The 22,588-nt window shown below is 42.4% G+C and overlaps 1 protein-coding gene across 1 annotated transcript in view; it reads right to left on the bottom strand.

The window, feature by feature from the left end:
- The window catches only part of Dnah12 (dynein axonemal heavy chain 12), a 192,550-nt gene that overhangs the window by 3,160 nt on the left and 166,802 nt on the right, over positions 1-22,588 (bottom strand). The window contains exons 61-72 of the mRNA XM_052189938.1: positions 21,966-22,124; positions 19,354-19,498; positions 16,243-16,393; positions 15,633-15,886; positions 15,295-15,435; positions 12,831-12,968; positions 11,250-11,483; positions 10,263-10,451; positions 8,707-8,810; positions 4,722-4,926; positions 2,245-2,382; positions 1,398-1,489 (exon numbers count right to left, since the gene is read on the bottom strand). Coding sequence (XP_052045898.1) covers positions 1,398-1,489; positions 2,245-2,382; positions 4,722-4,926; positions 8,707-8,810; positions 10,263-10,451; positions 11,250-11,483; positions 12,831-12,968; positions 15,295-15,435; positions 15,633-15,886; positions 16,243-16,393; positions 19,354-19,498; positions 21,966-22,124 — 1,950 coding nt within the window. The remainder of the gene's footprint in view (positions 1-1,397; positions 1,490-2,244; positions 2,383-4,721; positions 4,927-8,706; positions 8,811-10,262; positions 10,452-11,249; positions 11,484-12,830; positions 12,969-15,294; positions 15,436-15,632; positions 15,887-16,242; positions 16,394-19,353; positions 19,499-21,965; positions 22,125-22,588) is intronic.

The raw sequence follows: 22,588 nt of genomic DNA, 5'->3' as shown, positions 1-22,588 counted from the left end.
GAAGGAAAACAATGAGAAGGCAAAGAAGATTGCAGTAAACTGACGAGGCACTGAGACCAGCCATGGCTACACACAGCAGGACAGGGCTTAAGAGCATGAGGCAGGGGAATACTAAACCCAAGGCCAGCCTGGATTACACTTCTGTGGGGAATATAACTCAGTAGTGGTGTTTGCTCAGCAGAAACGAGGCCCTGGGTTTGAGTCCCAGAAAACACACACACACACACACACACACACAGAGAGAGAGAGAGAGACAGAGAGAGAGAGAGACAGAGAGAGAGAGAGAGAGAGAGAGAGAGAGAGAGACAGAGACAGAGAGAGAGAGACAGAGAGAGAGAGAGACAGAGACAGAGACAGACAGACAGAGAGACAGACATAGAAAGACAGAGATCAGAAAGAGACAGAGAGAAATGATGTATATCTGGGTATAGTGGTTTGGATTTGGAGATGCAGAGTTTGGAATTTGCCCAGCTGGTTTTAACCCCGGCTTTGATTTAGTAATTTCTCATCATGCTCCCTTCCCTACCTTTGGAATAGTAATGTATATCCTGTGGCAGTGTATGCGGGAGGGATGTGATCTGCTCTTTGATTTTTACAGGGAGTTATAGAGATTGTCATGACTCTCAGAAGAGCCTTTGAACTGCAGACTCTTCCACAGTGTTGACTGTGACAGACTATGGGGACTTTTGAAGTTGGACTGGACGTATTTTACATTATGATACTATAAGCCTATGGAGGCACAGGTGTGGACGGGGCCTCTTCATCACCCTGCCTCAAAATTATCTCTGTAGAATTACCACATTGCTCCCTTGTTAGCAATTTTCCCTACCTCCATCTTTCATAGACTTGGGAACAAAGATCAACCCTGCCTTTGAAAATAGATTGTTTGGATAAATGAATTGTTAAGGACCAGGGTTCCAAGGAAAAAATGTTCTGCCTTTTTATCCCTACTTATTTTAAACCAAGAAAAGTGTAATAGTTTTCTTGTATGTTTCTCAAAACAAAGCTGGAAATCTCTTTCTTTCTATCACACAATCAAATGTAAACAGATTTCCATTCAATAAATGGGAGTTTTATTAAGCTATCCGTTGTTTAAAATCCATTCGGTCCTATCCATTACAAGATGGGAGGCAGCTGTTATCAAGTAGACACAGGAGAACAATGTCACCTACTTCCTTTTCTAAGAATGAGACCAGTAGAATATTAGCTAAAATTGTTAGGACCTAAAAATAATCACTCATCAATTGTCCCAGCCTGAATGACAACTTTGTGTAAGGATTCTGAGGACCCATTGCTTCTTATAGAAGAGATTCTTTGGTCTGAAGAAGGCAGGCGGGTGTCTGTCACAGCTGTGATTCATCTATGGTGGCAGAGGTCTGCTCATTCCCAGTCCTCACCTGATCCTGTCCCAGCGTGCTCCATCAAGATACAATCCGTGGATATAAACTCCATCTTCCGGTGGGTAGGTAGAATAATCGAAAGGGATCACCTGAAGAGATTAATACTACAATCAATAACCACACTGTTAACATGGTTCACCACATACCTTCATCTCATGAAGAAAACTCTGGTGGAATAACCAGGATACAGAAAAATAACACTTGTTAGACTATAAAGTTTTTCAGTCATAATCTATATAAATATGGACTATTGTATAACTGTTGGTGTGTGTGTGTGTGGTGTGCACATGAGGGCGTGTGCTGGTGTGCACATGCAGGTGCATGAGGATGGATGTGCATCTGTGACTGGAGACCAGAGGTCATCCTTGGGTGTCATTCTTCAGGAGCCATCACCTTGGTCGGCTGGCTTGTGAGACTTAGGGATCCAGCTGTCCACCTCTGTAACCCTAGGATTACAAGTGCACGTCACTGCCCAGTGTTTCCACATGGGTTCTGGTAGCAGAAGTCATGCATGTGTGCTTCTGTGGTACGCATTTTACTAACTGAGCTGTCTACTCAGCCTCCTATAGTTATTTTGAAGCATTTTATCAGGTTTTACTGTACCCTGCATTGATTTTTTTTAACATAAGAATGATTCTGGGTTATTGGTATCAAATATTGATATTATGAAAGTTCTAGATACAACAAGACAAAAATTACGTACTTTATAAAACACAAAGAATAAAAAAGTAATTTAATTTGATTATATTTGGCCTTAATATGTAAATTTTTACATATTCTTCTTGCTTAAATATCTGACTGATTTAATATCACACTGTTTAGTTAAAGGAGCGACCTTTTGTACCTCAAATTCGTAGCCTAGTAAATCAATAGGGATGGTGTATTTTCTGGCAAAATTCTGCATAGCTCCAGTTAAAAAGGCTTGGGTGAAAAAGAAACCAGAGATCCAAAACACACTGGGTTTCCCATTGGTGAACCAGTCCTATAGAGGAAAACAAAATGTCTCTGTTTACATACACAGTAATGGACACAGTTCAAGTGTCACTACACACACTTCCTGCTATTCATCTAGCCTGCCTTGCTTTCCTCACAAGGCTTTCCCTGACCTCAAATGTTCTCCCCCCCCCTTTTTTCTTCTAGTTATTCTTCTTGGAAATTCAAAGTGTTTCAGCATTAATTTAAGTTAATTTAATTTGAAGGAGTCAAATCTCCTGCAAAAGAGAAGATGTAATTGTGAATGCTCATTGTATTGCTTAGCCCAGCGAAGAGCCATCATCTTTAGAAATTTTACCCACTGACTAAAGCTTTAACCTGTGCTATTCCAGACCGAGAGCCCTGGTGTCCCTGTGTCTGACAGTGCACTGCCTCTCAGGACCAGTGTCCCTGTGTCTGACAGTGCACTGCCTCTCAGGACCAGTGTCCCTGTGTCTGACAGTACACTGCCTCTCAGGACCAGTGTCCCTGTGTCTGACAGTGCACTGCCTCTCAGGACCAGTGTCCCTGTGTCTGACAGTGCACTGCCTCTCAGGACCAGTGTCCCTGTGTCTGACAGTGCACTGCCTCTCAGGACCGGTGTCCCTGTGTCTGACAGTGCACTGCCTCTCAGGACCGGTGTCCCTGTATCTGACAGTGCACTGCCTCTCAGGACCGGTGTCCCTGTGTCTGACAGTACACTGCCTCTCAGGACCAGTGTCCCTGTGTCTGACAGTGCACTGCCTCTCAGGACCAGTGTCCCTGTGTCTGACAGTGCACTGCCTCTCAGGACCAGTGTCCCTGTGTCTGACAGTGCACTGCCTCTCAGGACCGGTTTCCCTGTGTCTGACAGTGCACTGCCTCTCAGGACCGGTGTCCCTGTATCTGACAGTGCACTGCCTCTCAGGACCAGTGTCCCTGTGTCTGACAGTGCACTGCCTCTCAGGACTGGTGTCCCTGTGTCTGACAGTGCACTGCCTCTCAGGACCAGTGTCCCTGTGTCTGACAGTGCACTGCCTCTCAGGACTGGTGTCCCTGTGTCTGACAGTGCACTGCCTCTCAGGGTCAGGACCCTCAGTCTTTTTTCTGTGCCAGTGTGCACAATCCTCTTGCTCCTGTCTACTCAGTATCTGAACAATGTCACCGAAACACATCTGACCACATGGGTTGGAACAGATTTGTCATCTTGCATAATTTTTCAGCAACCCATCAAAGGAAAACTAAATGCCCTGGTCTCCTATTCAAGATCCTCTCCAATCTGGCCTCAAAGAGTATTTTTTCAGTGTTCCCTTTACCCTTAGGAATTCTCCTCTCTAATTAGCCAGGACTGCATGGTGGCCCTGTCTGTGTAGAGTGAGCACTGTGTTCCTCTGCCTCTGGGAAATCACTGCTGCCTTTCCTCAGTCCTGCTGCACATTCCGCCCAATTCCTCTGGTGGCAGAACCCTGCCTATCAACTGGAGTGGAACACATGACTGACCCCTGGCCAATCATAGTTCAGTATGGCAAGTGACACAGGGTAAGCCAAAGATGCTGAAGGAAGCACTTGGTACAGCTTTCAGGGAGCATGCTACTCTCAAAGTATGCCGCTCTCCCCACACTCTCCCTCTGTGTAAATGCAGACTGAAAGGAGGAAGCAGAAGGGCCAAGGAAGAAAGCCAGTTTCTTACTGTACACTTTCCTGTGCCCTGACCATCTCTGTATGTGCACATACGTGTGCACATGTGTATGCATATGCATGTGCACACACAAGTGTGAACATCTCTATGTATGTGACACACACATGTGTGCACGTGTATGCATATGCTTGTGCACATGCTGGGGAATGCCTAGGAAGGGAGATTCAAAGAACTCCCATTTTTGATAAGGTAGAAGATAAGGTAGAAGGAAAAGCTCTGATTTTTCAGACAAAGCACAATGTTGATAAAACCTTGGGCTATGTTGTGACTTCCTTTGAGTAATAAAGTCCTAAGGTAACATTAAACAGCAGTGTCTGGGAATTACAGACTTAGAACTTTCATAAATGTTACTTGAGTTTGACTAAAGTAAATGTCCATTTTCTACTTAGTGCTTCAAAGTGTGTGCATCTTATAATATTTATGTTTGGTTAGATAACCAGGAAGCTACTAATTACATTCCATTCAGCCCAGGGACATTGAAATGACCACAGTTGATTACTAGTATATCCCTATTCAACAGTGACAAGTCTATTTTATGCTATGTGGTCATTTTGGGCAGTATTTGAATAAATATCTTTCACTTGAAAAATATATATTTTAAGTATAAAATTATCTATCAATCTATCTATTATCTACTTATCTACCTATCACTTATCTACCTAATACTTTACCTCCAAAAACTTCAGCCGGGCCAGGAAATCTGTGATGTAACTTCCAAGGGGCTTCAGACTTGGGTATGATCGTTTTGCCCACATTTCTGGGACCTTTCCAATAAGCAAGCTCCCAGAAAGTGCTTCCAGTGCAGAATCCATCACAACCACGCCTTTAATAGCCTTCTTGAGGTCCCGTAGAGTATTACGTATAGTTCTAATTAAACTGCAATGAAAGAAACTGTGTCATTAACATATTTAATAGTAAGTATCAATGTACAATCTGCAAAAGAAGACAGCAGGAAACAGGTATAGCTTTATGGGTGTGTTTCCCAAAGCATGGCTGTGCGTACTTGATAGGACTGTAGGTCCCATTTGAATAAGCATTTTTTCATTTCAGCCATTACATACTTTTTTTTTAAGACAGGGTCTTACTAGGTAATCCTGGATGATTTGGAATTGGCTATGTAGACCAGACTGGCCTTGAACTTACAGAAATCACCCTGTCTCTGCTTCTTGAGTGCTGGGATTAAAGATGTGCACCACCATAAGTGGTAAACCACTTTAAAATTTACAATAATACCAGTTGCACATTAATTTATTATTATTTTATATTAGTATCAAATAATATCAAATTATCTTCTGGCTATTATTTACCAGGACCTGAATAACTCTAAAATTATATATTGGTAAATTGTAATTGTATATGTCTACAGACTATAAGGTGGTGTTACAATTTTCAATGCAATTAGAAAATCATATTAAACTCACTAACATGTTACTGCAAATATTTTATATTTTGTCATGAGAACACTGGAAACTTACAGTTTTGTGGTATTAATATTTACAGTATTGAAATATAACATGCAAATTAGTATGCGTATTAGGCATGCTGTGTGACTGTTCTGACAGCCCATGCTTCTCCCTTCTGTGCAGCAAGACTTTGCACACCCTGACCCCCATCCCCGATCCTCCCATCTCCCAGCCTCGGATAACCACCTTGTACTCTTTGCTTATATGAGATTAGTTCTTGTCCGCAAAAATGAGTGCGTGCTGTATCCATCCTTCTGGGTGTAGCTTGTCTCACTTAGCAAATATCTCAGTTCTATTACTGCTGTCACAGATCAAGGATTCCTTCCCTGCTAGGGCGGTGAGGTGGAACTAGGTGGGTTGGGGAGCACCCTCATAGAATTGGGGGAGGGGGTGGGATAGGAGGTTTGAGGAGGGGAAACCAGGAAGGGGCATAACGTTTGAAATGTAAATAAATAAAATAACCAATTAAAAAATACTGTGACTGCTGGGTGATATGGTAATTTATTCTCTCTCTCTCTCTCTCTCTCTCTCTCTCTCTCTCTCTCTCTCTCCCTCCCCCTCTCCCTCTCCCTCTCCCCCTCTCTCTCTTTCTCTCAGAGCCCTCCGTTTTCACATACTTGCTGTGTTAGTGAGGGCGAGGATGGCTTTTGTGGTTTTTATTTGCATCTCTTCTAGGTGCTGCTGGTGGCCTTTCTCCTAATAGTTGGCCTTTAGATGTCTTATGTGACAATGCCCAAGTCCCTTGCCCACTGATCAATCCTAATGTTTGTCTTATTTCTGTAAGTTGTATGTATTCTTCATATAGTTTATACATCTTCTATCATGTGGTTGTTTCCTTTGAGATGGAGGACCTTTGTATTCTCAGGTAATTCTATTTGTCTATCTTTGTCTCCCCTGGGCTGGGGGACATCAGATGATAAAGAAAAAAATGTCACATCCCAGTTGAGACTAAACTTCTATAATTTCCCTCTGTGCTTTCTGTCAGTAGTTTTACAGTCTCGGGTTGGTTGGTTGGTTGGTTGGTTGGTTGTGGTGTTGGTGACTCAGGGCCTGGTGCACATCAGGCCTGTGGTCCATCATGGGCTACACTCAGCACACTTTCAGGTCTCCTGTGACGTCTTTATCTGCTTAGGTTAGTTTGCACTATGCCCGTCCAGTCCCCAGCAGCCCTAATAATGAGTCCTCAGCCTCTCCACTGTATGTCACTGGCAGCTGGCCACAAGTTTATTGTGAAAGTTTAGACTCTGTTTTCTGGGCTCTCTCTTTTGTTCTGTTGCTTAATGCTGTTTCTGTGACAACCATGTTATAGGGTACATTTATAGGGCCGTGTGACACCTCCAGCTCTGTTCTTTTTGCTTGTAGCTATGTTAAATACTGTGATTCTTCACAAGTTGTATGAACTGTAGGACTGTTCTTACAGCTATGAGACATCACATTTGAATTCTCATAAGGGCTTCTTTGGATTTATGGACATTTGGGAGGATCTAATGAATGCAAACAAAGAATCACCCAAGGAAAAATATTGGATAAATGATATTACAGGTAACAGGTATACAGAAAAAGGTGGGAAAAGGTATGCAAACAGGATAAGATGGTGTGTACTGTGGTCTCAGTGTGTGAATGACTTAGACAGGATTTGTGTTTGAGCCCAGCTTGGTCTATATAGTGAGGTCAAGGACAGTCTGTGCTATACAGCAAGGCTCTGTTTCACAAAAACAAAACAATGTATTATATAATGGCTGAAAATGGAAACCCTGTATCAAAGTATAAAGAACTGATGATCAAAATGTATTGGTTTATACATTTTTGTACACTGCTTTCTACTCAGGATCAACAGCTGAAAGCACCACAAATGCACCTTGGTGGAAAAGGAAGCCAGACTTGCTGAGAGATTATGCATATGTAATTACTGTGTTTGTATGAGAAGTACTAAATTATGCTTGGAGGTCTAGCTCAGCGGGAGTGCATCTGGCTAGCTTCTATGAGGCTGTAGGTTCCAGCCTCTAGCCCCACCAAACAACGAGGCAAGGAAATGAACTCCATCCCCTAAAAGATTCCAGAGTTGAGTAGAGTAGCATGGAATTTTAATATACTTTAATATATCGACAAGTCCAGAAAACAAGATAAACATGGAAATATTACAGAAAACTTGTAACAAAAAAATTCTTGATCCAATATTGAATTACAAAAGATTCAATAGAAGTCAGAGCAAATGCACGGTATACCTAAGCAACTTCAGTAAACACTGGGAGCCAAGCACAGGAGCACACCCCTGTCATTCAGCGCCTTCAGAGGTAGATTCAGGAGTTCAAGGCCAGTGTGAGCTATGTAGCAGTGTGAGGTCAGCTTGAGCTGTGCTCTGTCTCAAAAACCAACCAACCAACAAATAAAGGACGTCTAATGGCTAACTGAAGGCTAACCTGGGCCACAGCATTTAAAAAAGAGAAAGGAAGCGTGTGCCAGTGTCAGAAACTGCCAGAAAAGACACACAGACCCAGCCCAGGTTCATGCTGTCTTTTTTTTTTTTTTTTTTAAAGATTCTTTTTTTACTTATGTGCATGTTTGGTATCATCTGTGTTTGGGTGCAGTTGCCGGTGGAGGCCAGAGGGGAGACCTGGAGATCACGGAGCGGGAGTTACAGGTAGTTGGGAGCTGTCTGATGAGGCTGCTAGGAACAAAATTCAGGTTTGCTGGAAAAGCAGCAAGTGCTCGTAAAGCTGAGCCGCTGAGCCTTTTCCCCAGCCCCATCGAGACAGTAACAGGTGAGAAGTCATGTGACTAATGACTATTTCCAGCCAATAAGAATGGTTTTCTTTGTCATCATCATCATCATCATCATCAGTTTTACATGATAAAAGAGTTTCTCACCAGACAATGGTGGTGCACACCTTTAATCCCAGCACTTGGGAGGCAGAGGCAAGCGGATTTCTGAGTTCGAGGCCAGCCTGGTCTAACAGAGTGAGTTCCAGGACAGCCAGAGCTACACAGAGAAACCTTGTCTTGAAAAAACCAAACCAAACCAAACCAAACCAAACCAAACCAAACCAAACCACACCAATCAACCAACCAAACAAAACAGAAACAAACTCAAAGGGGGGCATTTTAACACTTCTTAAAGATTTTTAAATTCAATCCCAGCACATCGTTTGCCAGCTTCGGTTGGCTGTGTTCTGACTCGTGGGGTCTTACTCACTTGTTAAACCGTTCCATTTCCTGCACTAACACAGTGTTCATGCTCTCTTCGTACCTCACGGGATAACTCCTCAGCGCTGCCTCAATGTCAAAATCACTTGGGAGCTGAAAGAACACATGCTGAAAATCACAAGTTGCTCTTGGAGCAGACCGTAAGTTCCATTCAGCTATAAGGTCAATGATAGCTAACGCATAGGTAAGCATTATTATTTCCACTTTACAGATGAGAGCGTTATATTTCTAAGAAGCTGTATCATTTCTTTTTGTAAACTAAGTCTTGTTTTTCTCACCAATAGAATGCACTTACAATTTTATAGTGGTTTTATGTTCACTTATAATCACTCATTGCTGGTTAACTTACTCTCCCATCAAATAGCCAGCCCTGTAAGTGTAGAAATGTTCTAGGGCGCACGGAGGGAGAAAGTATGTGACTTCTATGCAGTATTCACAGACACGGAGGTGACGCGATGACAAGGCTTGTGGAATGCTGCAAGTCCTGAGACTTTGGAGTTCATGTTCCTCAGGTGACCAGGGAGTCTCCCAGCCAGGGGATGGTTGAACTGACAGTCACGTTGCCTTTCCTGTCCATGCTTGGTACTAAAGAACCTGTGCGCTGCTGCCCCAGAGATTGTGACTCAGCACTCTTCCTTTACCCCAAGTAAGTCACAACTCTCCTGTCCTTGTCAGGACTCTCACTGGAGAGAGAGCATTCATCAAGTCAACAGCCTTTCCCCACAGAGGAAAACCACTGAGGCAGGCTTCAAATGAGGCAGATTGCAGAGTCAGCAGCCTGGAGGCCTGGCCTGGCCTGGCCTGGTGGCTTCCATTGTGGTGGCAAGTAGTGCTATGCCCTTTCCCACTTGGATGACCATAGCCAGGATTACCCTGGGAATCCTGTGGTGGTACAGCCCACGGACTCTAGAGGCAAGTCGACTAGGGGCCAGATATGTATATTTCCAGTATTGACATTGCAAGGGAACTATAAAGATTGCTGGTGAGGACCATAATCTGTTGGAGTTTCCCTTAGCCACTCTTCATTGACCTTAGATATAGAGTAGAGGTGACAAGCAGCACCTCTCTGCAGTACCCAGCAGGCTGAGTGCCCTGGGCTGCCCCGTGGGATGCACAGCTGCTGGCTGAGAACTGACATTACCTCCTTGTGCCTCCACCTCCTGAGGTATAGATAAAACAAACAACAAAACAAAACCACTCCTTGGACCAGCAAGTTCAGAAAACATTCCATTTTCAAAAAGTCTTATTTTTTTTATTTAGAAATAAAAATAAACATTATGCACATTAGTTCATCCACAACTATAGTTACTAAGCACTTGGCTATGTAGTAGGCATTTTACAAACTGTGTTAAATTAATTTCTCCTTAATGTCCTCGAATAAATCCTTACAGCACCTGAGAGTATTCTCACCGCCGAGCAGATCTGGAAACCCATGTTTGAGAAGTAGAGCACCTTGCTAATCCTTACGCTGCCGCTTCTTGGCAGTCCCCGTACAGCCCGAGTTCCCATTACAGCATGGGCACTGCATTTTAAACGAAGCGTTACCTGCTTGAGGATATCTTCAGTAATTTCTAACAGGATCTGGTCAGTGCTTCCCGAGGAGCCTGTCTGTTTGGCGCCACCCTGGGTGAGGAGCAAGGACTCGAAAAGGACTTTTGTTTGTTGAAGATCTTTGGAGATATCAACATTTTCGTGTAATCCAAATATCTCGGGTTCTTGAGTAAACGGAAGTTTCTAAGAGAAGACGCGAAGCATGCATTATACTCCGTGGGCTCAGGATGTGCCCCTCTGAAATACACTGCCTCAGCGGAACAGTTACTTTGAGCTCAAGGTTATTTAATATGAACGACTTTAGAGTTTTCATCTTACCTTAATCTACCTAACAACAGGGTATAAGTTTCCCTGTGTTGTGCCAAGAAGAGGAGAGATTTTCTTCTTATTAGAGACAGAAAGCTGACCTGCAGGAGTCTGCAGACTTTACCAAGGTAATGGAGGTAACGCTATCCTCCCTTAGCCCCCCACAAGTGCCCCAGTCGCTTTCTCTCTGTTTACCACCCCTTAGGGTTCAGGGCTTCCCCTTTGTGCATTCTGTTCTCTACAGTTGCTGTGTATTTAAATGGCCTTATAATCGCCAAAGGAAACTGCTTCTTTAGGTTTTCAATCTTTCAATAAAGCTCCTGGATACCTAAAATATTAAATTAATACAAATTATATGATTTTTTTCTCCCCTTAAGCTGCCTTTCATCCAGATAATAAATACCACAGGGCAGATGAAAGCGGTTCTTTTTTGTTTCCTTCTATGAAGAACCAGCTAAGCATCAAGGACCAAAAGCTTTAGATATCCTGATGTCATGTAATTATCTAAACAAGAACGAGTCTGAGAGTTCATTAAAAACTAGCTTGCCTAAGCCTGTACGTTAGAGGATACTGTTCATCACTCACTTAACTTTCTCTCTCTTCACATGCACGCGCACGCACACGCACGTGTGCACACACACACCTGTCTTATCCTAGCTTCAGAACACAATTTACCTTAATGAATTCAATGTAATCATCATAAGTGCCTTTGGGAGGCGCAAAATAGTTTCCACTGGGCGAGAACTTGTAATGAGGGTTTTCAATGATGTATGAGTTGTAGAAGTCAGCCAGCATGGTCAAGAGGAGGCGCCTGTCCCAGTCATCTGTCACTCTCCCTCCGTAGTTACACTCCCCAGTCAGGTAAGAGATAGCTTCGAATGGGATTGTGTCGTATTCATTTATAAACAACTGAAGCAAAGATAAAGGTGAGAAAAGGAAAAATTAAATCCTTTCACTTCACTTCAATCTGAGAATGGCAGGCTCTTTTCTTTCCCCGCCTATGCAGAAAGGGGCTGGGGGTGAAAGAATTATCGTGGTGCTAGGGAATGTGTGGTATTCAGTATTTGATTTGGCATTACTGTGTCTCCAGTCCCCATTTTTCCGGATATGTAAATCTATTGCTATTTAATTATTTACTTGTACTTTATAGTCCCGGCCGGCCTCAGACTCATGCCTCAGACTTTCAAGTGCTGCGATGGCAAGAGTGAGCCGCCATTCCTGGTTCACATGTTGATGTGCGTGCATGCGTGTGTGTGTGTGTGTGTGTGTGTGTGTGTGTGTGTGTGTTCCAATGCTACGTTATTTGTTGAGAGAGTTTTGCCTGTCTCTGAATTATAGAATAAATGGTGCATGTTTAAGAAAATATTTTTTAAACTCTCCAGAGCCCAGTTAAAAATAAGTCTTCTTTGAGACTCCCATGTTTGTGGGGGAAGAGAATCGTCAAGAGATTTGAGAGAGGACTGAGAAGTATGGAAGGTTATTCTTTGAGGGAAAGAATCTTGTGATACATGAAAACATTAGCCCTTCCTTCTCTTTAGGGGAGGGCATATCCATGTTCATCTGGGTCTCCCCAAAACTGGAGAAGCCCCAAGAGAACGGAATGTTAAATTTGTACTATACGCAAGAAACAGAGGCAACCCTCCCTGTTGATTACCCACTTAGTTCTGGCTCTTTGGAGAGAATATCCTGCTAGCATGACCAGATGAGGATGGTTTAAAGATGAGTCTCTCCATGTCTCCACCCCTTAAAGGTGGATCTGAATGATGTCTGTGGATTTCCGTGCTGGTACTGGAAAGGCTGCCTCAGAAAATGCCATTTGGGGCCTGGCAGATGTCAAGTTCTTGGTTGCTTACAGGTTGTGTGGCAAATATTTTTAGTAAAATATTTTCTGTATTGACTACTAGTTTCAAAATCATTGTTCAAATCAAAGTCATTCGGATTTCAGCAACTATATGGATTCTCACGGTGCAGGACTTATTTGGGGGAAGGTTTCTCGTTCGTTATTTACAAGATTTGATAAAATACTAATAATTTATTTTCAACTCTTTATTCCCCCTTCAGTGTTGGGGACCAAACTTCGGCCTCATGTATATTAGGCAAGTGCTCCACTACTGAGATACAACTCCAGCTAAGTATCAATAATTTCTATAAAAATAATGTTATCTTTATTATAAAGGTTGGCATAAATACCATTAGCTGTAGCCTAGTGACTGCTAGGCAGTGATCTTCATAAATGCTGGTTCTGTTTTATCTCACCTGTAGCTGCCGGATACTGATGCGTAGGTCAGACTCATTAAATCCGTACGGAATATTCCAACCCAGAGGACCAAATTTCTTTCTCTCTTGAACAAGGGCGTGAAAAAAGCAAACTCCAAAAAGCAACTTCTCCCATGCCTTTAATGCAAAAATTGTACAAGAGAATAATCTGATTAGATTTCCATCAGTAAAACTAGAAAAATAGATGATCTTTTTTGTTACCAATGTTTATCGTCAGATGACATTTCAAACTTTTATTTTAAAATGGCATGTGTCTAAAGTTGTACTTTATATAAAAACATTCATCTTGTGCTTAATTCAAATACCCAACACTGACTGTAATACTAAATGCTACTAAAGTACAGATTATTACTATTTTGCAAATGTGTTGGGTAATGATACCTGTCATTCATAGATATCTCCAGTCTCAGCACTCAGTATTATCTTGTAGACTGTGGGCATGTGCTTCAGACCATACATGCAAAAGAATTACTAATGAAGAGATTATGAATAAACTCCAATATGTAATTCCCAACGTTGTTCCTTTTCTTTCAGAGAGCATTGGTGACAGCATTTTTTAGTTGATCTATCATGACATCCTCCAGTATTTAATATGGGCGCCACGTATGCATGCCTCCTGTACTAGTGCTCTGGGCATGGCCACCCATCTCTTTAGATCTCTCACAGCAGACTGCAAGTATGTGAAGTGGAAACTTAGGGTTCTTTGGAAAGTCAGTTGGATGGTGTTTTGCTGAGCAAACATGTGAAGGAACATTTCATTAAAGTGAACACAGGTGTGACATGCTAATGACATGCATGTATTGGTCTGCCTTATACTGCATGGTTGAGCTGCATTTGTTGGGACTCCATAGAGAGAAATAGACCAAAAATTTTTCTGGTGGTGTGCTGCAGTTTCTTGCTGCTTCAGTGGACTTGGGCTGATCGGCAGAGTGATGTTAGCTGGGACAGACCCACGTGCTGAGGCAAGGTCCGTGGAGGGCATGTGATGTTTAGAGGGTATAAATAGGATCCGATGGACAGGATATTGCACATTGAGCATATTTCCTTCAGACCTCACATTCTCTTGATCCATCCCAGCTTGTTCTATTCCCTTTTATTTCCCTGGATACCTTTGCTTCTACTTTGATGGCATACATATACATGATTTATTATCTAAAATAGGGGGAAACAAATTAGAGACAAATTTTTTACTTGGCTTAATTCACTTAGTATGTTTATATATTGTATATTTATTTTTCTGCAAATGACATAACCTCACTCTTCTTAATGGCTGAAAATGTCCACTGTGTCTGCGTACTATAGCTTCACAACGTAGCTATTGGGTGGTACCACAATAAACATCTGTGTGCAGCTCTTTCTGTGATGTGGTGACTTGGAGCCCTTTGAAGAAGGATCCACATGTGTTGTATGGTAGATCTACATTTAGTTCTTTAAAGCCTTTCATTTCATGTATAACATATGTGTCTGCTTCCCTGGATGTGCAGTGTCATGAAGGTCAGAAGAGGACATTGGTTCTCCTGCAGCTGGCGTTGCAGATGGTTGGGAGACACCTATATGGGGGCCTCCCGTTCCCCAGACTCTAACTTGGGTCAGAGGAAGCCTTAATGTAGTTTTAATTTGTGTCTCTGATAACTAGTCAGGTTGCACATGTTTTCATATTTACTGAATGTTTGTATTTCATCCTTTGACACTGTTCATTAGTCCACTGATTGACTGAGTTGTTTAATTTTTTGTTGAGGTTTTAAAGTTTGTGTGTTTGTGTGTTCTGGATATTCATACTGTCAGCTATATAGTTAGCAAAGATTTTCTCCAACTCTCTAGGCTGTCTCTTCATTTAACTGTTTCCTTTCCTCTTTGACTCATTTGGAGTGGGGTTTTTGTGCAGCATGAGAGGTGGAATCTATTGTCATCCTAAAGTGATATTCTCAGTACCACTTGCTGGACAAAGTTTCATTCTGTAGCACAGGCCATCCTAGTACTGCTTACATAACCCAGGCTTGTAGCAATCTTCCTGCATCAGTCTCCTGAGTGCTGGCATGTCAATCATGAACTGTGATGTCTAACTGGGAGATGGTTTTAGTTACACGGTGGAAAACATGGTATGTGAGCTTTTCAAAGGCACCTTCCTCTGCATGTATGTTCTTCTTGCTTTATATCTGGTACCCACACATTTGCAGAAAGGGTGGTTGATATAATCTAAAACTCTTTTGGCCTTCGTTTATAAACTAAAGTACATTCATTCAAAAAATTATTTATTTCAGTATTTACTACATCACAAGCAGAATATAGACCATTGGGGATAAAATGATGAATCAGGTAGAAATGATTTCTGTCACATTAGGAAATATATCCAGTTCATAAAACATACTAGATAAAAACCTTATATTAACATATTTAACTACTATAAGAACAAAACTGGAGAGTGCTGAAGGCTGGGCATTACCAGTTCTTTGCCTGGGCATCCCTTGAAAAACTGAATATCAGAAATTGGATCCGAGAGATACGACTGAAGGAGATTTAGCCGGAGGCCAGTGGGAGGCTCGTTCGTCATTTTCACTCCGTTCTGTAGAATTGTCACTGGGAACTAAGACAAGACAGATGTAAAGTGTCATGCAAGACAAACAATCTTGAGCCGGAAAATGTAAACACCAGTGCATTAAAAATAAATATAGCAGCAAAATATATGAAAGTCTCTAAGGTTGAGTTTAAAACTCTATTAAGAAACAGTATAACAGACAGCAAAGTAAAGGTACCAGACTCTATCACAGGAATTAAACATACTTTTGGAGATGGATAGCTTGTGAGCCAAAGCCTAAAGGTTGGATTGCAGATTTCAGGCGAAAAATCTTCACATATTTTTTCTAATGTGGGCATCCAGGAGACGGCAAGATGACAGTTTTGTAGACAAACCCAAGTTCCTTCTTCTATTGCCGCTGTAATCATTTTTGATGCAACTGGTCCTTGCCCTTGTCCCAGTGAAATAGCTTGAAATTTATTTCCGGACATAGATTTATCATTTGCAAATTTCAGCAGGCCTACAAAGGGCAAGAATAGATGACACCACTTCTTACTCTAGTCTAGCTTATAGTTCCTGTGCATATATGTTTTATCCTGAAAAATGCTGGCTACCTTTGCCTAAACACCAGATTCGTTGATGAATTTCATCATATAACAAATGTATATTGAACAAAATGTTTTACTTAGGTTAAAATCTTATAATATATGCTGCATACACATGGTGCATTTATATACACACATGCAAAACATACTCAGAAAATAAACTCTGTGCATGTGTGTGTGTATGTGTGCTCGATTGTGCCCGCTTGTGCACGTCCGTGTGTGCATGTCCGTGTGTGCATGTCTCTGTGTGTGTTACAGTAGATATACTTACTGGCCATAGGATCTGCTCCAGGAGACAGCACAAAAACTAAAGGGATGGTGCAATTTGAATCCAAGTAACTCTTTGTCAAGTCAAATGGTGGAGGCTCTACAAATTTTTTCCCTAGTTTGTCAGTTACATAATTTGTTATAGCTGGGGTTATCTGGGAATAGAGAAGACACGGTCTTTTGAGCATGTTTTACTGCATAGCACAGATTTATTGAAAAACACAAAATGTTAAAATTCAAGCATAATTGCCCAAAGGCATATAGTGTATTATAAGATGAGTAATTTCCCTAATGTTAAAAAAGATAATCCCAGCACTCTGGGAGGCAGAGGCAGGTGGATTTCTGAGTTCAAGGCCAGCCTGGTCTACAAAGTGAGCTCCAGGACAGCCAGGGCTACACAGAGAAACCCTGTCTTGAAAAAACCAAATCCAAAAAACCAAAAAAAAAAAAAAAAAAAAAAAAAAAAAAAAAAGATAATCTGTAGACTGATAGGTTAAGAAAGACATTCCAAAGGAAAGTGGACAAGGGAGAGTATCTGTTTACAGAGAAAGAAACACTAGTAAATCTTAAACACAGGAAGGCACGTCTCAGGACTGGAGAGAAGCCCGCAGTCAAGAGTGCTAGCTTCTCTCCAGAGGACCTGAGTTCTGTTTCCAGCATTCACATCTGTCCGTTCACAACCATCTGCAACTCTAACTCCTGGGGAGTCCACACCCTCTTCTGGTCTCTATAGGCACACACACACACACACACACACACACACATTTATGCATGTATATGAGAGCATATTCTCTCTCACACACATACATAAAATATTTTTTAAAAAATTCTTAAAAAATAAGATCTTATCATTTAATATGACAAAAACTGAAAACTTTCAGCCATTTTTGTGTCCTTTAGGTAATAGCAATCCATGAATTTCCCAGCATTTCTTCCAGCTAATGTCACATGACTGTTTTAGGTAGAAAGACATAAGTATAAATTATTATTCTTGTTTAATTTATTTTATTACATGTTTTTATTTATTTTTGTATATGTGTTGTGTAGGTCAGAGGATAACTTGTAGTCCTAGAAATCAAACTCAAGAGCATTGGGTTTGGCAGTAAATACCTTTACATTACTGAGTCATCTCATTATCCCATAGGTAAAAATTATAGATATTATTGCCAGATCATAGGTTTTTTATAGGGACGTTTGCTTCAATACCTTCTTTTCCACAGATGTAGTTAGTGTTCATAAGGAAGCTCCAGTCTTGCTGACTAAGGGGCTTTTCTAGATGAGCAAAAGAGCCTGAATTTCTAGGTGATCTTAGAAACAAAGCAAGCCTAGCAGAGGTAGCCCCTGAGGCAGGGACTGCGGCTGACACCTGCTGGGGTTCCAGAGCAAAACAGTCTCAAATAAGAAGATGGCTCAGCAGCTAAGAGGCTCACTCTCCCTGCAGAGGTCCTGGGTGTGGTTCTCAGCACCCTCAGGGTGGTTTACAACTACCTGTAACTCCAGTTCCAAGGGATCCAGTGCCCTCTCATGACCTCCATGGGCACCAGATATGTACACAACATATATGCTGGTAACATGCTTACATGCATAAAATAAATAAGTCTGGAAGGAAGGAAGGAAGGAAGGAAGGAAGGAAGGAAGGAAGGAAGGAAGAAAAAAAGATGGAAGCTAACATATAAGCAAATATATTAAGGTGCCTTACCATTTGTGTTTGAGCTGTAGAGAGAGAAGTTAATTTCTAAGCAGTTGTATTTTTGGTGTCTTTGTTAAAGTGGGTTATTTTATACTAATGTTTATTATAAGAAAAATATAAATTATAACCATACTTAGATCTATTATTTTGCTTTTCATACTGCTACATAAATAAGCAAAATATTTCTTTTAAGGCCATAATCCCCAAGTATTTGGTCAGAGAGTGGTCTACTCTTTGTTGCTGAGATTTTTAGCAAGATTAATATTTAAATCCACAGATGAAATAAAGCTGGCTCCCTCTATAAGGTAACATGGGTAGGTCTCATGTTACAGATCAGTGGAATAGTCTATAGGATAAAAAGGCCTGGGGACTGATGTCTTCTCAGACCGCCTGTGGATCTGAGCAGCAGCATCAGTGTGCCTTGGGTCTCACTTCTCCCAGGATTCCTGGTCAACTGACCATCTCATGAACCCCTTCCTTACACTCTGCCAGTTCCCTCTACCTGATGGGTTCTGTGTTTTGGGAAATCCCTACATGACACATGTTTTAATTCAATTTGGTTCAACCCATTTTGTAGAAATTGACTGACCATATGATATCTGCCAAGCAGTACTTTAAGACTTGAAGATAAACAACAGAACAAGATATAGGCTCCCAATGTCAAGAGTTCCCTTGTTTCACTGGGGAGATGCTAACAAGTAAACAAGTATTGAGTGTTCTAGTGGGGTGAGTTCTATGATGTGTGAGTTCAGCCTTCAAAACACAGAGGACAAAGCAGTAACTCCACCAGATGCAGGACTAACTCCAGTGACCACCAGAAAGCCAACCAGTGAAGCACAAATAGGTGTGTCCAGAAAAATCTTATCGGGTCAGCTCAACAAAGTTTTTTGTTCTTCAAGAAGAAATTCCTCTTAGTTTTACTATAGCTTCTTAGCTTTATAAGCTTATACAACTTTTAAACATTTTAACATGTAACTTAATAGACATTGTACAGAATACTAATTCTATATCCTTCCTGCATTTAAATATTAAAATATTTATTTATTTTTTATTTAGGATTTTTGAAACAAGGTCTCACTCTATAGCCCAGGCTAGCCTGGAATGCATAGTGATTCTCCTGACTCCCTAGTGCTGAAATCACATTTTCTATCAGCAAGACCCAGAGACGTGAGTTTTTCCCCCTTATTCTTTCAACTCTGGCTAAAACTGTAAAAACAACAACAACAAAACCCACTTCCCTTTGCTTATTTCTTTCTCCAGATTTTCATTACAGCCACAGGGCAAGACTGAGATTCCAGTTTTACCATTTCTGCAGTTAAGAGGCCCGTCACAGACTACAATGTCATTATGCAGCATGAAGCTGCCGTGTTTAGGACTGGTGCATCATAAACTGCATTTTATCTGGATTTCAAATTTGATATTTACCTTATCAGGCCTTAGGCAGCGAAGAATTATTATTTTCTGCAGTTCATTCAGTGTCTTATCCATTGGTTCTGGAAATTTCATATTGTGCGGCTCTTTGCTGTCGTAGATTTCCTCCCACGCATATATGTAATCACGGAAATGCTCCCTAGTAAAAAAAAAAAACGATTGTGCTTTCACCGAGAAATGTTTTAAGAGATGATTGAGCAAGGGAAGGAATAAGGCAGCAAGGGGACCGTGTTAACTCCCTAGACTACAGGGGTTGTTGTGGAGGGACAGACAGATTCGAGCTTCTGGAGGGGAGGGAGAGGACGGGGAAGCCAAAGCTGGAACCCTTGGATCAGACGACACAGTTGGACTTCATGGTATTATTTCAGTCCTGAAATTAAATACCACTTCTCCCCACCCCGCTCTCTAATATAAGCATTGCAGTAGCTCCACAAAAGAAGAGTATCATCATGTATGAAGAAACGGAGAGAGATGAGCAGAAAAGTAAAATAACTAGAGCCGTTTTGTTTTTCATTGTCATCAATGACTAGCCCATATGCTCTGAGTTAGAAAGGCCCAGAGTCAATCCCAAGCCTCTCTGTTCTGTCAAGTGGCCAGTTTAACCTCACACTGGCAGACATCGCCCGTGACCAGCTCGCCTCAAAGAGGAGACTCGGAGGATACTACAGTTACCTAAAGCTCTCTGTGCTCATTTCACAGATGTCAACACCTCGGCTTCATCAGCTTGAAATACATTCTGTGTTCTGGGTGTTACTGGGTCGCTTGGATGCCCTCGCGCTATTGTACTCACTTTTGCAGATGGCGAGGTACTTTACTGCTAACTAGTGATTAAAATCCTTAAACCTGGGTAAAGCAACTGAAAACAGATTGCCATTCAGGATTTAGCTGAACTGGGTTTGAACTCCCAGCAGCAGTGAGACCATTGCAGGTCTGAAAGGTGTCACAGCTCTGGAGAGCAGATGCGACAAGGTGCAGGTGTGGGCCAGCCCAGAACAGCAGGTCTCGGAAGCAAAGGCCATTTGGAGGCTGGAAAGTGCTCTGGGAATGAATTGCCGTCGAGTCTGAAGCATGGTGTCTTGGAGGCTGATACAGGAACAGGTCCTCTTTGCCTGAGGTAAAAGATGAATTCCTGGGGGCTGGCTCAAGGGATCTGTTTGTCCCTGTACAAAGGCCAGAAGCATAGGAGGCCTGCTCTGTTCAGTCCTACCTTGGCTTGTGCTCTGAAGCCCAAAGCCACAGAGGGCCTACTAGGTGACTGCAGGCATGCAAATGAAGTGAAGAAAATAGGACCAATCAGGGAAGAGAAGTTGAACCTGGGGGGCTGGGGACACACTCTGAGATCAGCAAATGCTGACACTTCCCTTGGTAAAAAATCACTGGCAGTTCTGGTTGCCAGGGTGCTTCTCTCAGACTGCCTGCAGTTTCCCACTTCCTTCACTAGGGGAGGGGAGGGGGGGGTCACTCAGCCGAAGGTTTTTGTTTGCTTGCTTGCTTGCTTCTAGCTGTTGTTGCCACTGAGTTAACAGCTGCCCAAGGTCCCCTCTGGTGCCCACGAGGCTCGAGCCTTCTGCTGTCAGAGGCTGTTGGAAAGCTTCTGTGTTGGGAGTAAGGGCCTGTGGGCGGACAGAACACCCACCTGTGATATTACCTTCCAGGATGTAAGGTATAACAGGCTGTGTTTCTATTATGGTGACTTAAATGTTAGCTTCAAGGATATGGGGTTAAATAAAACTTACTTTGATTTCTTATAATGCAGGAGCTATAATCTGTGAAACATTTATGAAAAAGACCCCTGGAAACTGATTTTAAGAATGTATTGACTCCCTGCTTGGTCCTAACCTAACTTAGTCACAATAAACATTTGTCTTCAGGTCCTGTCTCTTTTACTGGGCCATCTAATTACTTCTGCAGGTCTTCAAGTAAATAACTCAGAGTGTCTGTCTAGTCAACCCTTCAAGACTGAAAGCACAGAGGTGAGCTGTAGTTCTAAACCTGCAGTCACCTGTGCGAGGAAGAACAAAACCTCGGAGGATGAACTCCTGCCTCCCAGATGAAGGCAACTACACACAAGGGCCAGGCTGCACGCCGAAACAGAAGTACACAAGGGCCAGGCTGCACGCCGAAACAGAAGTACACATTCTTCTTCCCAAAACCCTTGTAAAGATTTCTTTGGACCATTTTACAGGACTGCAGCAATGTTCAAGAAGATACACCTGGACCCACACTGACAACAGGAGACAGGGGATTGGTCAGGTAGTGTAGGACAGGGACCTTGGTTCCTGTGCTTGGTTGGAAGCTGGAAACGGCTTTGGTTCTGTTCTGGCCAGAGGCTAGAAATGTCAGGAAAAGTAGGGTGGACTTTTTTTTTTCCTGCCTTGGTCTCTTATCTTCTTTTCTCCCAAATGCACACTGTTGCCTGGAAACTGTGAGGCGTGACTGAATCTGAGAGGTATCTGGACAGCCCTGAAGCTGAGCGGATTCACCAGCTCATCTCCCAGTGCCTCACCCCGGTTTCTTTTACCAGCCGGATAAAATCCTCCTGGGCTACTCAGTCAACAGCAGCCAACCAGACCAGGACAGTTAAGTCACCAAGTGCACACAGTTACCTGAGTCCATGGAAGACTGGAAGCTCACTTGCTCGACAAATCTCCTCCCAGCTTTTATCCTGTAGCCAGTCTGGATCAGGATTTTTTTCAGCGCTCTTGAGACTTACTCCTCCAGTTAAAAGAAACATCAGTTCCTGGTATTCAATCTCTTTCTTGGCCCTGTGTTTCCAAACAATAGCTGTTGTAAACTGTTGATGTTAAAGTGGGACACCATCTTCATTCCTGTGTCAGCCTGGATCCTCAGAAACACTTTCTGCCAAGGGCCCTCTGGGCCCACCCTGGGCTGGGCCTCAGGTAGGTTGTTTTCACTAGCCTTCTGGCTTTCCTCTTACTCCCCTAGCAGCCTGCCTGCAGAGCCCTCCTTCCATTCTACGCCCACTCCTCAGGGACTCCTCTAAGTTTTCCCTCATAGTCCATTTCTATTTTTTTCTGTCACCATTGGCCCACAAAAGTACTTTCTGCCAGGGATCTATAGCCACAATACTTGCATAGGATCCAGAGAGGGCAATAGCAACCACAGAGTAGAACCAATGCCCAACAAAGACTACATTCCAACACCAATAAACACTTCAAACATTATAACTCCAGATGCCTAGACCCAAAGCAAAAAGACAAACACAAAA

The sequence above is a fragment of the Apodemus sylvaticus genome, chromosome 8 (assembly GCF_947179515.1).
Source record: "Apodemus sylvaticus chromosome 8, mApoSyl1.1, whole genome shotgun sequence".
Taxonomy (NCBI): domain Eukaryota; kingdom Metazoa; phylum Chordata; class Mammalia; order Rodentia; family Muridae; genus Apodemus; species Apodemus sylvaticus.
Note: the sequence above shows the minus strand (reverse complement) of the source record. Positions and strands in the feature narration are given on the sequence as shown.